The 15,199-nt window shown below is 38.9% G+C and overlaps 1 protein-coding gene across 3 annotated transcripts in view; it reads right to left on the reverse strand.

The window, feature by feature from the left end:
- Positions 1 to 236: 236 nt before the first annotated feature.
- The window catches only part of ANAPC4 (anaphase promoting complex subunit 4), a 32,594-nt gene continuing 17,631 nt past the window's right edge, over positions 237 to 15,199 (reverse strand). For 2 of the 3 annotated variants that reach the window (XM_068943255.1, XM_068943257.1), the window contains exons 27-28: positions 14,370 to 14,493; positions 12,989 to 13,943 (exon numbers count right to left, since the gene is read on the reverse strand). In XM_068943255.1, coding sequence (XP_068799356.1) covers positions 13,731 to 13,943; positions 14,370 to 14,493 — 337 coding nt within the window. In that variant the 3' untranslated portion in view covers positions 12,989 to 13,730. Of the gene's footprint in view, positions 4,509 to 12,988; positions 13,944 to 14,369; positions 14,494 to 15,199 lie in introns of those variants that run through there. The other variant, XM_068943256.1, reaches the window with a different exon arrangement.

Here is a 15,199-nt window from a genome sequence, read left to right on the forward strand (position 1 = left end):
AAATTTCACCTAGGGAGAGAAAAAAAAGGAGGTATTACATACTTGGCACTGCACTGGTATTATCAGCATTTGACTACAACACTGAAAATAATCCTTTCATTATGTCCAGATATGATTTACAGATATACTCCTTCAAACAGAAATACTGTACAGTTAATTCTAAGACAAATTGTTTCTTATGTCCAGATTTGATTTACAGTGCATTTCCTTCAAATAAAAATGTATGACGCATTTTTCCATTTGCTTTCTGCCAGAGTCTTTTATTTTTAGATACAGAACAAATTCATACTCCTTTAATAGTCCTACCACTCCTATATAGCAAACGGTGCACCTTAGCAAGCATTGACACATTCCATTACATAAATAAATCCTGCAAAACTGCTGACAAAATTATATCACCCTTGATAAGAATAGAAATATCGTTGGACCTCCTACTTGATGGGAGGGAGTGTGCTAAAGAAAATGGCTTAACTTTGTCATTTACATATGCAGAAATAAACCAGAAAAAAAAAAAAGCTCTCCAGGTACACACTATACTCAGACCAATTTATTCTGATGCAGAACATCCTTCAGCTGTTGTCAAGCTGGGGTTACTTTAAAACTCTTTCCTAGCTCCCATTTTCTAGTCTCATGTCATCAACTTTGCCCAATACTGTCTCCACCTATGTTGCTCCCATTTCCTCCTACTCTCGCCTCCCACTCTTCATGCTCTGCCCAAAATTACAGATGACTGTCCCTTTAGGATTTCTTATCCACTCCCAACTCTGGACCTTCCTTTATCCCACCCATTTTAGTAAAAACAACCTCTCAGCTAGTGCCTACCAAATATTTTCCCTCCATCGGTAAACTCCTGTTCTGAAAAACATTCCACTCTTAAGGATTACACATCATTTCATATTTTCTCCATATCCTAGTACAGTGCCTTGTGTCTGACCTTTGCCTGGCATATGTTTGGTATTTACAATACATAGAAATATTTTGTTAGTTAATGAAAGTGCTAAAATGGCTTTCTTGGTTTGATTTTCTTTTACTCCAAGTGACAAAGCTGGTTTTAGTTTTTTAATAAACGTGAGAAAGTTTGACGTACATTGTGTTTTTCCCTTTTCTCCTTCCCTATCTCAATATCAACGCTAGCAGAATTTCTCTCAATTAGAAAAAACAGGTTTTTTCTTAATCTATCTTGTCTCTGTAATGGCCTCTGTTTTATTATTTTACATATTAAAAATACAGATGTATCTGAACACATACTGTAAGAGGAACACATTTTCAGCTCTTCCTGAAACTGAATAGCTTGTTACTTGAAGTGTGGAAATCAGATGAAAAGAATTTAATTTACTGATTTCAGTCTCCAAAAGGTCCCTGTAGCACATGAATTTCAGAGAGCAGTGGAGACCAGGCAACTCAGAAATACTGTGTATCAGGAATATGTAATACTCCCTTCAACTAAGCTTCTGGGAAAGAATCAAGTAGGACAAAGTTCTTCTTCTATTATCTAAATGATTTTGAGCTATTTGAAACTACGAATACTTGTATGAATATTTACATTACTGAACAAATGTTAGGTAGACTCCATCCAAACAATGAAGCAACTTTGAGCAATGAGTAACAGAAAAATTGCCTCCCTTACATACTTACTTCAGTAAATGACTAAAAGTAAGCCCATAATCAGGTATTGCAAAGAGAAATGAAAGACACAGGGAGGATCACAACGTCTGGATGAAAAAAACTCTTTCACCATAACGTAGATAATGTCTGTGTAGGAAGACAGATTTTGTACTCACTTAAATTTCTCATAGCTGTTCCCCGTTATCTGTTCCTCTGAGCACTTCCAAAGCTATTTTCTGCTTTGAGAAAGCAAAACTATTTTTAGAGAATTTCTCAACTCTGGAAAAAACGTTTTCAAATAACACTCAGAAAGCTTACTAGAATGACCAAACCTTATTTCTCCCTGATCAGTCTAACTGGCACTATCAAAATATTTCCCATTTTATTTAAAACACTCCAGTAAACTGAGAGAAGATCCTGGAAATAATTATACTTAAATACCAAAATTCTGGTTGAATAGGAAGTCCTTTGAGAACACAGATGCAGTCTCCCTTACGTTAATGTTCAGTTCTTTCAAAATCAGCTATAATGGAACTGCAAATGTTTAAAACTAAGCATTAGATTAAGAGCTTTTCCAAGGACAGGGTTATACAACTGTGTCCTTGAGTTTAGATGAGTTATAACTGGAGAACATGAGAATGGGGATAAAACCGGAACTCAGTCGTACCTGCAATCAAAAGTCAAAGTTAGTTAGGGAAACTAATAAGATTACACACTATTTACTTCTTTTTGCCGAATGACGTTCTCTCTGTTTTCTGCAGTGATCTAACTTGAAACAAGAGCATTGTGTAAGCAGCATCACACAGATCTCTGCAAAATCACGACTGCTTTTTCAAAGCCAGGGCTTGAAATTTTTACAGGCTACCTATGGCGCGCACATTCCCTCACATGGCTCAAAATAGATCTTCAGCTATCACTGAGCTACAGCAGCTTTGTCTCCTCCACATTTTCAGTAGGATTTTAAATGAGGAGTACTGAGACTATCTAAGAACTGAAGGTCTTCCTTTTGTAAAAACAAGCTAACAAAAAAAAAACAAACACAAGCCATGATCTAAAGCACTAACAATAGCAATGTACGGTATTTAGGAACATTACTGTAAATTACTACAAAGTTTACACTGGTGTAAAATAAGGTTATGATAGAAGTATTGGAAAGATTTTCCAAAAATGATACCAGAAAACAACAATCCAGTGCCCTGATTGCAGAAACCAGCATAAGTCTTCTAGGATTTCCACCAGTGCTATTATTCTATCAGCTACTCACCTCTCGCAAATCTTCACCTCACATTAAGACTTAACTTGAGGAGCAGTGGGAACTGTGCACATCTGTTATACTCAAAACAGCAGTGGGACGAGTAACAGACAAGGAAAATAACGTATGGCATGATCCATGTGCTGCCACAGTTGCTTCTCACCCTGTAAAATTGAGATGATAATACTTCCCAACCTCAAAGTATTGCCAAGTGATGGTAGTTTCAGATACTGTTGAAGTACTGACTGACACACAGCACTAGTAACTCAAATTGTAGTTGGTAAGGACACCGAATTTAAAACAAATCTCTCTCTCTGTCTCGGGAGAAGAATCTTCACCAAATAATCTCAGTTGACATCACTTCCAAATGCAGACACCTCAGTGACATAATACCATGATGGAGTTTTATTTTACTCCCAAGTCTTGCATACTCTTGTGAATCTAGATTGACCATCGAAAAGGTTGTCATCCCTATATGCTCATTACCAGTCTTAGACTGCAGTCAGCAAAAAAGTTCTTGTGAATGCTTGTGAGTAAAGTTGTACAGATCGGCTTACACTGCAAAGAAAGTGATATAAGCAACACTGACTTTGCAAAGGATCGGGTATAGAGTAGTCACAAGTCCCATTCCAGAAGCGGTGGTAACAAAAACGAGGGCGATAATGGAGAGTTTGGAGAGGTAATATAGCTGCCAAAGCAATCTTATGTCCAACCTTGAGTGATGACTCAGGGAAAAGTGTTATCCCCTCAAAATACCAGTGTTATTCTGTGCAGCACCCAGAAGTCTTTTGCTCAACTCCCACTTCAGTCCAGTTATACTTAAGTTCTGAGAGCTGACACATCTCACACTAAACACTCCAAAAATCCCTTTTCAGGATTGTTAGAGTTTTGAATTTATTCACCTCCTTGAAATCAGTTTTCAAAACAGGTTTGTCATGAAATCACACGACAACACCAACATGCATCCTTGCTATAAGTCCTTATCACAAATAAAATTACCATGGCTGACACACAAAGTAATTGGAGCCAAAAAGAGACATTCACTTAACTGCTCCACAAGGTTGCTCTTGTTTTCAACTTTAAGCATCCTAAGAAGATCAAGACCACAGGATAGCCAAAGGAAAAATAAATCATCATCACCGCTAATAAGAGTCAAATCAGGGCAGGAGTTTGGACCTTGCAGAACATTCATGAAGTACTAGCTTGCCAAAGTCAAGCTGACTCAGTCTGAATTTGCATGTTCTCCTTGAAGCTCTGTGAAAGGAGGCAAGAACAAGTTTCTCATTTAAACCCTTCTCTGCTCTCAGCTCAGTGCCTTCTTTTAAAATATTGCTACTTGAATACAAAGCTGGGCTTCCTCCCCAGGGCACAAAGGCTACAGAAAAAGAAGCATGTGTCCAGTTTCAAGCTGTGGAAGGAGACTTATTCTGCTAGTTCCAGGAGTGGTGTTCAGGATCCCGGTCTGAGAAAGAGAATTAAGAAGAGTGTGGATAGGCTTCTGTTAAAAGCACTCACACACGTGTGCAGTGGGTTACTTCATTCACTAAGTTGCATGCGACTTCTCAGATGATCAAAATATTACATTCAGGAACAGTCTGAAGTTCCAACAGCTCCCTTGTGATTTCAGGCTGTTGCTAGCACAGCCCACCCTCTACAAGAACAGAGGACAAAGGATTAACCATAACTACAGCAAAGACCCACCCATGAACCAGAGCTTAGGACCACATCATATATGGTAAACAACAAATGAAGAGGAATAACACAGTCTGAAGGATACACAAGTTCATTTATAATCAGCTTCACCTTGAACAAGTTCTAACATAAAATGGCCTGACAAGAGCAAGCAATGCCACTTCCAGTCAGATGACTGCACTGAAAATTATTCTTCCTATATATAATACTCATTGTATATACTTTGCATAGTAGCACAGGGACACAATCATAGCAAGCTGAACTAACACCTTGCTGGTGTTTTCCTGAAAGTGACTCACTACAGATTGGACAATCCCATTCTAGGGATTAAATTTGTAATCTCATTTGAATTTGCATTCATTATTAACTGAACCACATGTGCTATTGTCACGAATGTATACAGGTTAGCACGTCAGAAGGACATTATGGAATCTAAAAATACATCATTTTTAACACAAGAAGCAAAACTAAAATCTGAAGTTTTGGTCTGTTACAGAGCCTTAAAACTTAAAGTCTTTAGTTGTAACACAGGGTGGGGGGAGGGGAATTGATAAAAATTCTAGAGAAATGGAAAGTGTAAATTTTATCTTTGTTCTTTCAAAAAAAAACCCCAATCAGTAAGCAGCAGGCATGCACTTCTTTTGAATTCTGCCTCCTTTCACTCTGAGTCAACCTGATTCCAACACGCCAACAAGGACTTTGGCATAACTTCACTTAGATAAGAGAGACTGACACCTTTTGCAATTTAGGCTTCCTGATAGTTTTGTTCTACAAAATTTGTAACAGGGGCTTTCGTTCAATGGGTCCAAAAGGTTCTAAGAACATTTTTCTTGGATTGATTTCTGCCCTTTTCTGACTCTTAACAACTGTAAAGATTTGCTGCTTTCTGCTCATGTTAATGTTCTGAACTGAAGCAGATGAGGGTGTTGATTGACATCTTCTAAACTTTTGCTTTCATAGCCTTTCCATATCAAGTTAAGAGGGTGGAGCATAGACAAAGACTCTTCCTTCTGTGGAAGATCTCCTTTGACCAGGACTTTAGAACCAAGGACTGACTCCGTGTCAGTCTTGCTGGGTTCAGGACAGGGTGGTACAGGACTTTGGCAAGAGATGAGATTGTGCCAATAAAATGCCAATAGGCTCAACCATGACAGGCTGTTTCGTCATTAAGGATTGAGCAGTGAAGCTTCAGATCAAGGAGTTATCAGCAATTTAGAAAGATAAAATATATTAGGGAGGCAGGGAAAAAAAAAAAAAAGAGATAGAAAATCTCTTCACTCGCCTCCAGCTGCAATTTGTTCAAAATCCCTTACACTTTGGTCTTCTCAGTCTAGCTCCTCCCTAAAAACTAACTCAAGCCAACTCTCTTAGGAATGCTGTTCCTCCTGAGCTAGACATCAGTTCCCTTAATGTAAATCAGGCCCTACTTCCTCTCAATCTTCAGTAACTTCTCCAAAACGTAGACTTCCCCTTTGTAAGAGGATGTCACATCAATTGTTCCAAATGTGATCATTTAAATACTTCTGCCAACTACAGTGATTCTTTAAATGGACAAATATTCATTCTACCTTTACTATTACTATTTTAACATTTTAACGGTTAGAAAAAGAAAGAAAACAAGATACCATGTAATAAACTGCATATTTGTGGATCACTGGCAAGCGTCCTTGAATGTGAACCCTTCATGATGATTTCTCACTGTCAGACAACTGCATTTTTTTTCTGTTTTCCTACGACAACTTTAGACCAACTAGCCAGTCTCTCTTTCTGAATGCAGGGGAACATCCCCTCAACAAGAGAAACAGAGCATTAACGTGGATAAGGGAGAACCAGGAGTAATTCAATTTATCAGCAAGACAAACATCTTTTCCGCACATCAATATATTTTTCATTTCTAAACTACTTCACAGGAAGGTTATCAAGAACTGTTGCCGGTGCAACCAACTGCTGCAACCAAATGCATCAGGTCTCAATGTGTAGGAGTAACAAGTCTTTGCAAACAAACTTTGAATCTCTATGATAAACATTAAAGAAAAGACATTGCTGTTTTAGGCACACATTTTAAAGATATACAGGTATACCCGTGTCTTGACCCTGGCCTGGATGTACAGGGCTGTGCCCATGACGTAGCTTTTAGCAAACTCATGTTGTCATTAGATTTTTACAGAACTGCTCAAGGGCTCCAATCACACCCTGGCTTCTAATACAAAACAAAAGAGGCATTACATAAACAGAATGTAGTTAAAAGGTAAATCTAGTAAATGTAGAACTTGTACATTAGATGAGGTAAAAATTACCTAAGAACACTTCAAGAGGTAGGCTTCCAGATCCAGGTGAGAATCTGGATGTTTTTTTCTTTTTTCTTATTCCTTTTTTTCCCCCATTTTCTCCTTCGCTTTGACTTTGATCCCCTATCTGATTCCAAAGATAATCTATTTCCCCCCTCCCTGTGTGAGGGTATATGGTACAGGCCGATTACATCTCAGTTGCTTTGGCTTCACATTTGTTATCCTACTATCATCGCCAAAATGATGTTTCTCTAGTGTTTTCTCTAATCAGATTGTTAAAATAAATATGTACGTAGAGAGTAACTGAGGCCGAACAACGTCTCTTTGAATCAGAATAAGAAAGCTGTCTAGAACTCTGATGTGCACTGGTCACCTCAACTGCTGCAAGCTCAAGCCTGAAAACACCTGCACAATGCAACAGTCTCACAAATACAATCTGTTTCCATTGACAAGAATACCAGCAATTGCTTCAGTGAACTTATCTACTCAAGTGAGAACACAATGGGAGCTTTGCTTGTATTCTATGCTCTTTTATCTCTCTCTAAGAAAGACCGTAGATCTCGCAGGTACAAACTGTGTCTTCTTATTTGGAAGCCGAGCACACCTAGCATGTTAATTTGCCTGCAGTTAAAAAAAAATATTCAAACTTGTAAGTCAGAAAAATCATGTGTGTGAAATAACTAGCAAGTGAGGGCCCAGTGACAGAGATTTCAGGTTAGTGGCTGCACTCATCAGAAGGCAGAGACCAACCACAGGGCTTATCTACTAAGCAGAGAGCTTCAACACAGAAAGTAGAAGTGAAACGTGCAAATAGGAACTGCAAGTCTTAGTCACTTGTTACTTGTAAGGCACCATTTTAGGAACATCAATTTTTTTTAATTTCAAGAGATACACTTAGCCCTACTGTTTTATATACTTTCTCTGGCTTTCATGTAATTTTGCTATAGTCTGGACATGGATACACAGTATGAGGATTTCTTTCATCCATTTATTTTAAATCACGATATCATTGACTCAGCACAACCACAAAATCTCCAATCTCTGTCATAAATACTTGAGAGAAACTAGATCAAGAAATAGGTCAGATCTAGTTAAAACAAAATAATCTACTGCTATTGTCATAAAGATAGGGTGAATTTAAGGACAAATTCTGCTTTCAGTTATGTCCAGGAATCTCTACTGATATTTTACAGGGATAATCAAAGGTGGAATTTGGCCCAGAGCAAGCTGCTTTTAAGCTGCATTCAAACATCAAGATGATGCACGTGTATCAGAAAAATCTAAAAACCCCTAAACTCTGGACTGATATTTTACTTTGATTTAATCAGCCACAATGATCTCACCAGCTGCGTGTGAACAAGCTTTACATCCCGATCTTGTTTCTTTCAGTTTCATTTCATGCTCTCTTTAGCCTGGCTCCCTTTCAATCTCCCACAACCCCCTGGCTACATCCATCCCCCTTGATTAGGTTGGAAATAACAGCAACACGGCAGTAACAACACTGCCAACCTTAAAGCCAGTCAGGACAGCAAGGAAAGCTGATTTCATTTTAAAACAAAGCTGATTTCACTCAGGCACACTCTCACTCACATACCAACATACAAGCACTGGGATACATGTGTACAAGCAGTCTGCGCAACATTCTGGCACCAAGACTCCTGAATCCAGGAGGTCTTTCTGGGACTCCTTGTGATGACAAGGGACACCAGCTACTGAGTTCTTATGACTCCTGGGTTCATCTTAGGTTGGCAACCATGTGCTGGTTTTGGATAGGCTTTTTTGTACCTTTCAGGAGCTCCTGCTGATCAGTTTCTCCATTCTGTTGTGGCTCTGAGAGTCATCAAGATTTGCTTGTTTGCTCAGGTCTTGTGCCTCCTGAGCTGATGTCCTGCATACCTGCATGTAGATGTACACTAGGATTTTGATGAGGTGCTAAACCTAAGTGACTTCAGCACACACCATTCTTATAGCCCTTCTCCTGCTGTTTGTTCCTTCCAGACCTTCATGCCCAGACATTCCCATTCATATCAATCCTAACACTATTACAATTCTCTAAAATGTCATTGATCACTAACCATAGAAAAGTACGAAAAGGATAACCCTCTGCAGAACGAAGCAGAGAAGCTTTTCCAGCGCACAACAGAACTGTACAGTGTTTGAAGGCAAGAAGCGAACTAACCACAATTAGTTACGAGTTATCAACAGATTGGCTTCTGATAATAGTCTCTTTAATAGTGTTCTATTAAGACTGTTTGCATGCCTCGTTATCTCTCTCAAATAACTAATACACAGTGACACATGCTCTAGAAAGTGGACCGATTTAGAAGAGATGTATTTCTAGGTACCACAATAACAGCACTAAAAACAAAACCAAAAACAAAACTGAGTGAATGTCTTACTCACTGCCTACTCACTAGTTCACAGTCTAGGGTATTTTTTTTTAATAAAATAATAATTAGAAATTAGCGCAAACAGTACACTATTTTTCATGCAACTGATCAAAATAACAGCACCTCAAAATAAATACACACTGTCTGGAAACCACAGTGCCCAGTGATGCCTTCCATCTTACTTTTGCTTTCCAGTATTCTGAACACTAGCTAAGCAGTGGGAGGACTGAGCTCCACAGAGTTTGGCTGCAAGAGAAGGGACATTACAAATATATATTTCTAAAAGAGAAAACAAAAAACTTGATCCACTTGCTTCTAGTCTAGTAGGTCTCCACTACAAAGGGAATATAGTTAATTCAGCACATGGAGAAGTCACGTTTACTGTTGTTCAGATTACTGCAACATTTTAAAGCCCTGCTCTTTGTGCTATCCTAAGGAAACCATACATTACCTCAATGATCTAAAAAAAATACGTGACCAGACTAACAAATTCCTTACCTTTGGCCTCATGGTTATCTGTACTGATTGACAAGGTAAGAGAATGATTTTCAGTGCATCTTAGGACAAGTCTATATCTTCATTACTGAACTTATAAGTTCTCTTGGGAATGACTAGGCGCAAAAATCAGTCTCTGAAGATTCTTTATTTCAGTAACTTCTTTAAGTGAAAGAGTAAAGGGAAAAATGGTTGCGCCTGTAAGAATCTGTAGAAGTACCACTACTGGGAGAGAGCTTCCCCCCGCCAAATCCTATTTTCCAGTCAGTTTAGAAGAAGAACTTGAACCTCACTTTTTCTGGTGAGGGCTAGCAACTACTCCAATCTCCAGCTGTAGAATCAAACACTCTTTAGCCAAGCAAAAAAATAATTGGCTAGCTGAAAGTGGAACAGCTTCAGTGACTGATTAAGAGAACTCCAACACCAGATCTAATATGCAGCAGTTCTACCTGGGTGGGACAACTCCTGCTGTATGACAGCCAGATTACAGATTTGAAATTAGGGTCTTTTATTTCCTATGCTAGGGCCTAGGAGAGTTTCCTTTTACTTTTTAGAAGAACAGGCCCACACTAGGAGGTAGGGCTGACAGGACACTTCACTTGATCCACTAGGTGAAGCATGGGAACTGCATAGAACTACCCAAGATATCTGATTCACTGTGGCAAGTAAGATTACATCTTTTGTCACAGAGCTGCAGGCAGAGCCATAAAACAGGCAGCTATGAGCAGGAGCTGTGTAATACTCCCTGGGGAAAAAATGCTGAAACACTCACACTACGTTTATATCCCTTTATAACTTACTTCAACTCTGGACTTTGCTAGCAACAAAGGTCTCTTGACTATTTTGTTATCAGCTCTACGTACTAAGCCTCAAGTTATAGCTAACTGTATTTTGTTCACCTACAAGTGGCATTTCTTCTCTCCCACTTAGAGTTTTCTTTTCCTTTGAGTTCCTCCACAGTGGCATTATCTTCAGAGGTCCTTACACTCTTTTCATCTCTCTCCTTGAAACTCATCCTACGACAACTCCTTTCATCCTCTCTCCTCGTTCATATGTATCCTCCTTATTGCTCACTATGAAGGGATCCACGCTGTAGTCTTCCTTCCCCCTTCCAAAATGTCCTTCTGAGACTGCTGCAACTGCTCCGTGCCAAAAGCTAAGCCCGCTCTTCCTCTAAACAAGCTTGTGAGGCCAGAAATTAGATTGGAGCCAACCTGAAGAGCAACAGCTTGTTTGAGTTAGCAGTAGAGATCTTCTCAGATATTACTGCAGCATGTAACAAGACATATGAGCCAGCCCTGACTATGGATATTCAGATGGACCAGAGAAACTTACTAGAGGAACTTAGGTACCTCCACAGATGACTTGCCTAATCGACCATAGTTAACAGACAGGCTTAAAAAAAAAAAAAGCCAGAGTTAAGACCACCTGCAGGTACTGTCACAGAAATACTTACACCAACTAACGTCTAATAAAGAAGGCACATGTCCCTTCCCCCCTCTACAAAAAGAAATGGTTAACTAAAGCAAGCCTCTGGTCACTATTTCTAATTTTCTTTCCCTCCATCTCCTGTCTCTGTAGGCAGTGCTGAAAGGGTCATTTATGAAGACAGGCATGAGTGGGCAATCAAATCCACAGAAGCGGGAGGCAACAGTATCACAAATAGATCACGGCATGCCCACATTGTGAAGCAAAGCAGCACTAACGGGTGAGGGACTGAGGCAGAAACCAAGTGATGTGGCAAGTTTGCAAGCCATGGAGATCAGGCAGAAAAGGCATGGTCAGGAAAAGGGATTATACAAGGTAAATAGCAAGGAAAAAAAAAAGAAAGAAAAGCAGTCCAACTTCTTTAAAAAGCTAGAAATACCACATATAAAAAAGGTAGATATTAAAAAAAGAGGCAGCAGTAGTGGCTTAACAGGCCTAAAGGTTAGTACTACAAATAGTGGACTGTGAGCACATTTGCTGAGAATATAAAATTACTTTTAACTATAAAAGCAAGAATGAGAACTCATTTATCGCAGAGAAAGGTTGAATGAACAGAAGGCCTTCAACTGGTGTTACAATGGAGGAAGAAAACAAAATCAAAGTGGCAAATGAGATCACTGGGTCCAGACAGCACTAAAATCCTCAAAAAACTTCTCAGGATCAAGTATTTCTGATAAGAAATTTCTTTACAGATGCATAAGCAAGTTAGTGACATTTACTATGACAGAAATTTGGTAGCAAAATAAAAACAATTAAAGCTTGACAGAAGGAATCAGCAGTGCATTGAAAAGTACTTATCTAAACTTATCTAAATCATTTGTATTGTGTCACTGGGAAAAGGAGAAACTGCATATGCACTTAACGAAGCCTGAAACAAAACTCCTGCTCACTCAAGAGTCCAAGACTGGACCAGAAAGGTGCAAAGAAGGCATGCCACTGTGGCATGGAACACAGCTGTTATTACCAAAAATTCAGAAACAATAATAATAGGCAGGACAGATCACAGCATTTCCATATACCTGTGGACTAAAATTACTCAGCAGACAGCACAGCAAAATACTGTTTCCAAGCACTGAAGCTTGGCAATTTTTAAAGTTAGATCAGTGGGAAAAGCTTCCTGAAAGACTAAAGGCTAGGCTTGAGCTGAGTTGGTTCTCTAATAGCAGCAATTGCTCAGCAAGAGTAACTGCTTTACACAGAAAATCCACAGCTATTCTGAATGGGCGTTTCTGCCTCTCCTGTCCTACAGCTTTCTTGTGGCCTTCAACCATTAGCATCTGTTAGACAAGAGGACTGAAAAGCCAGTAACTTTCAAGGAGGCTGGTAAGGAAGGGGAAAAGTAAGAAGTCCCTCTCACATCCAACAGTTTGTTTAAAAGGGTCTCTCCCAAAAAATAGTCCAAAAACTTTAAAAGTCAACTTTTACAAAATGGCTTATTTCAAAACAAGAACAAGAAAATGAGTAGAGTATTTGATTTTTGCAATGCTAACTAGCAATTTCAGAAGACTATGTATTTTTGAAGTGTAGAATGGAATATGAGCGTAAAACCCGGCTGCTGCTTCACAAATACAAGGTTCACTCACTGTCCCGAAGGAAGACCACACATTTAGCAGTTTTGTTCATTCAAAGACCTGATGCACAGTTAAAACTTGGCCAGCTAGTAGGCAACAGGAAAACGTTTTAGGCTTCTAAATACAGTTTCCAGCTTTTACTGGACAATACGTAAACTAATGGGGAACACAAATATACTGAAGTCTATGGAAGAATACAACGCCACATCAGAATAGAAAAATATACTCTCTGTTGTAACCTTACATTACAAAAATATCAGTGAGACACAGACTTTCAGGAATAATCTCTGAGAAACACAGACAGGTCAAGATCCACATATTTGTCAAAACATACACCCAAAAACGTGCACTAACGACCAAAGACCTTCACGGGCTGAATAAACATTATGTTACTGTGAACACAAATGTTACCAAAAATAGTTTTAAAAGCATGTATTTAAGTAACAATTGCTAATTTTTGATGTATAACTAGTCTTACGCTGATCTGCAGGCTTGTTGTTGGCAATACACACACTTAAATGTTGGCATGGCAGGAAATTTCTGTACCCATTAGTTAGAACATAAAGTCTGAGAGGGAAATAATTTGGTCCTTAAAACATGGGATTTTGTTGTTATCATATATAAGTTAATTTTTATCTTAAGATCAGTATTCAGGACTGAACAGGTTAGCTATGAAAACTTCTGTTGTTATTTCCTTTTCTCCCCACCCACACAAAATTGCAAACGCAAAAGCTTTGGAAGAAATTTAGTTCACATCAAACTAATGCGTCAGAAAAAAAAACCCGTAAAATAAACATACTCCAGAACAGAGATGGTCTTAGCTGGGGACCATACAGTATTCTGACACACTCGCATCACGTTAATTTTGCTGATTATGTACAAGATACACCATCTCAGCGGTCTGAAGTTAGACTTCAGCCTTGTCCCTTTACCAGTATCAAAGCCTGCGTCAAGGATCCAGGCTGGATTCCTGTTCTTCAGCCTCCCCAGGTAGTTCTTCAGCAGACGCACCACACACACTCTCTTGATTGTCTGTAGACTGATTCAGCTCAATTTCCCCAGCTGCAACCTGAGTTGTTTCTTCTTCCTCTTCTTCCTCCACCTCCCCATCATCTTCTACATCCATCTCAAACACCCTCACATGACGGAGATTTGAACTTAGCTACGGAAACATTAAGACTCTCCATCAACAAATCAATCAAATAAAATGCCCCAACCTCTCCCACCTCCAAAACCCCAAACCAATACCAATTTATGTGTTGGCCAATGGCTTTAAAAATAGCCTTTATCAAAATGTTTGTTTTCTTTGAAAGGGAGATATCAAGAAAATCAGCAACTGTTTTATTGCTCTGCAGGTTGAGGAGAAATGGAAATACATCTATTAATTTCTGTTACAGTTTTTGCTTTGTTTTATGTAAGGCATGACGGATCCTGACACACTTATAACAGATTATGAGAAAATAATCTATCTGAAAAAACATTCTTGATAAATCTCATTAAATTAAGAGAAACACATTACTACTCCCTCCAGCCATGGCACATATTTCTTCTAATTATTCACAGGCTTGTTCACAGATACTGTACTTACCACACAGGAAACTTTTCTAATACCATTTACAGCAACATACTGAGCTTTCATATTTTCCAGCACTCTCCACTGATTCTCCAAAAAGACTGTCCGTGTGCATATGTCACCACTTTGCTCATCCAGCCTGGACATAACAAGAACAGAAGCACAAGATTAGTACATAACAAACAGCTCCGGTACTAAAAAAAAAATCTCAGTTGGCCTAGTTTTTGTTGTTCTTGTTGCTGTTGTTGTTCTTGTTTCATTAGACCATATGCAACAAGCAGATAGGCATTTAAAACCATCATAACTCTACTGCACATGTTCTAGAGCAAGGAATGCAGCTGGGAAGACGCAGCATGTTTTGACTGAGGTAAAAGGCTACAACAGGAGGGAACGGAGTTTAGAGCTTAATCTTCTCCCCTTACAGGTAGCTTCCTCTCTAGCAAGAGGAGGAGGCTGGGCTTCCTTCAAACTTCTCTACAAGAAGAGCTGCAGAACAAAGTGCTGAAGGTAATGCCTCCACAAAAGTCTGGCCTCCGTGACCTTTCATTCCCATTCACACTCACTCATAAGGACTGTGTATGAAGAGACTCCTTGCCTACTGCAGCGGCCAGAATTAGTTTGAACTTGTTTTAAATACTGTCTATTTATTCTTCAATATAGAATTTCTTTGTGACATAAAAAAAATATTTATGGCTCAGTATGGCTCTTTATTTTGACGTAAAATATATCTTAAGCCATCCAACAGACAGGGAAAAAGGGGAAAAAAGAAAAAGTAAGTGCAACTCAGTGACTAAAGCCTGGAATCACAGGTTTTTTTTTTTTTTTTCTCCTGTGCACTTTCCCCC

Source organism: Struthio camelus, chromosome 4 (assembly GCF_040807025.1).
Source record: "Struthio camelus isolate bStrCam1 chromosome 4, bStrCam1.hap1, whole genome shotgun sequence".
Classification (NCBI taxonomy): Eukaryota; Metazoa; Chordata; class Aves; order Struthioniformes; family Struthionidae; genus Struthio; species Struthio camelus.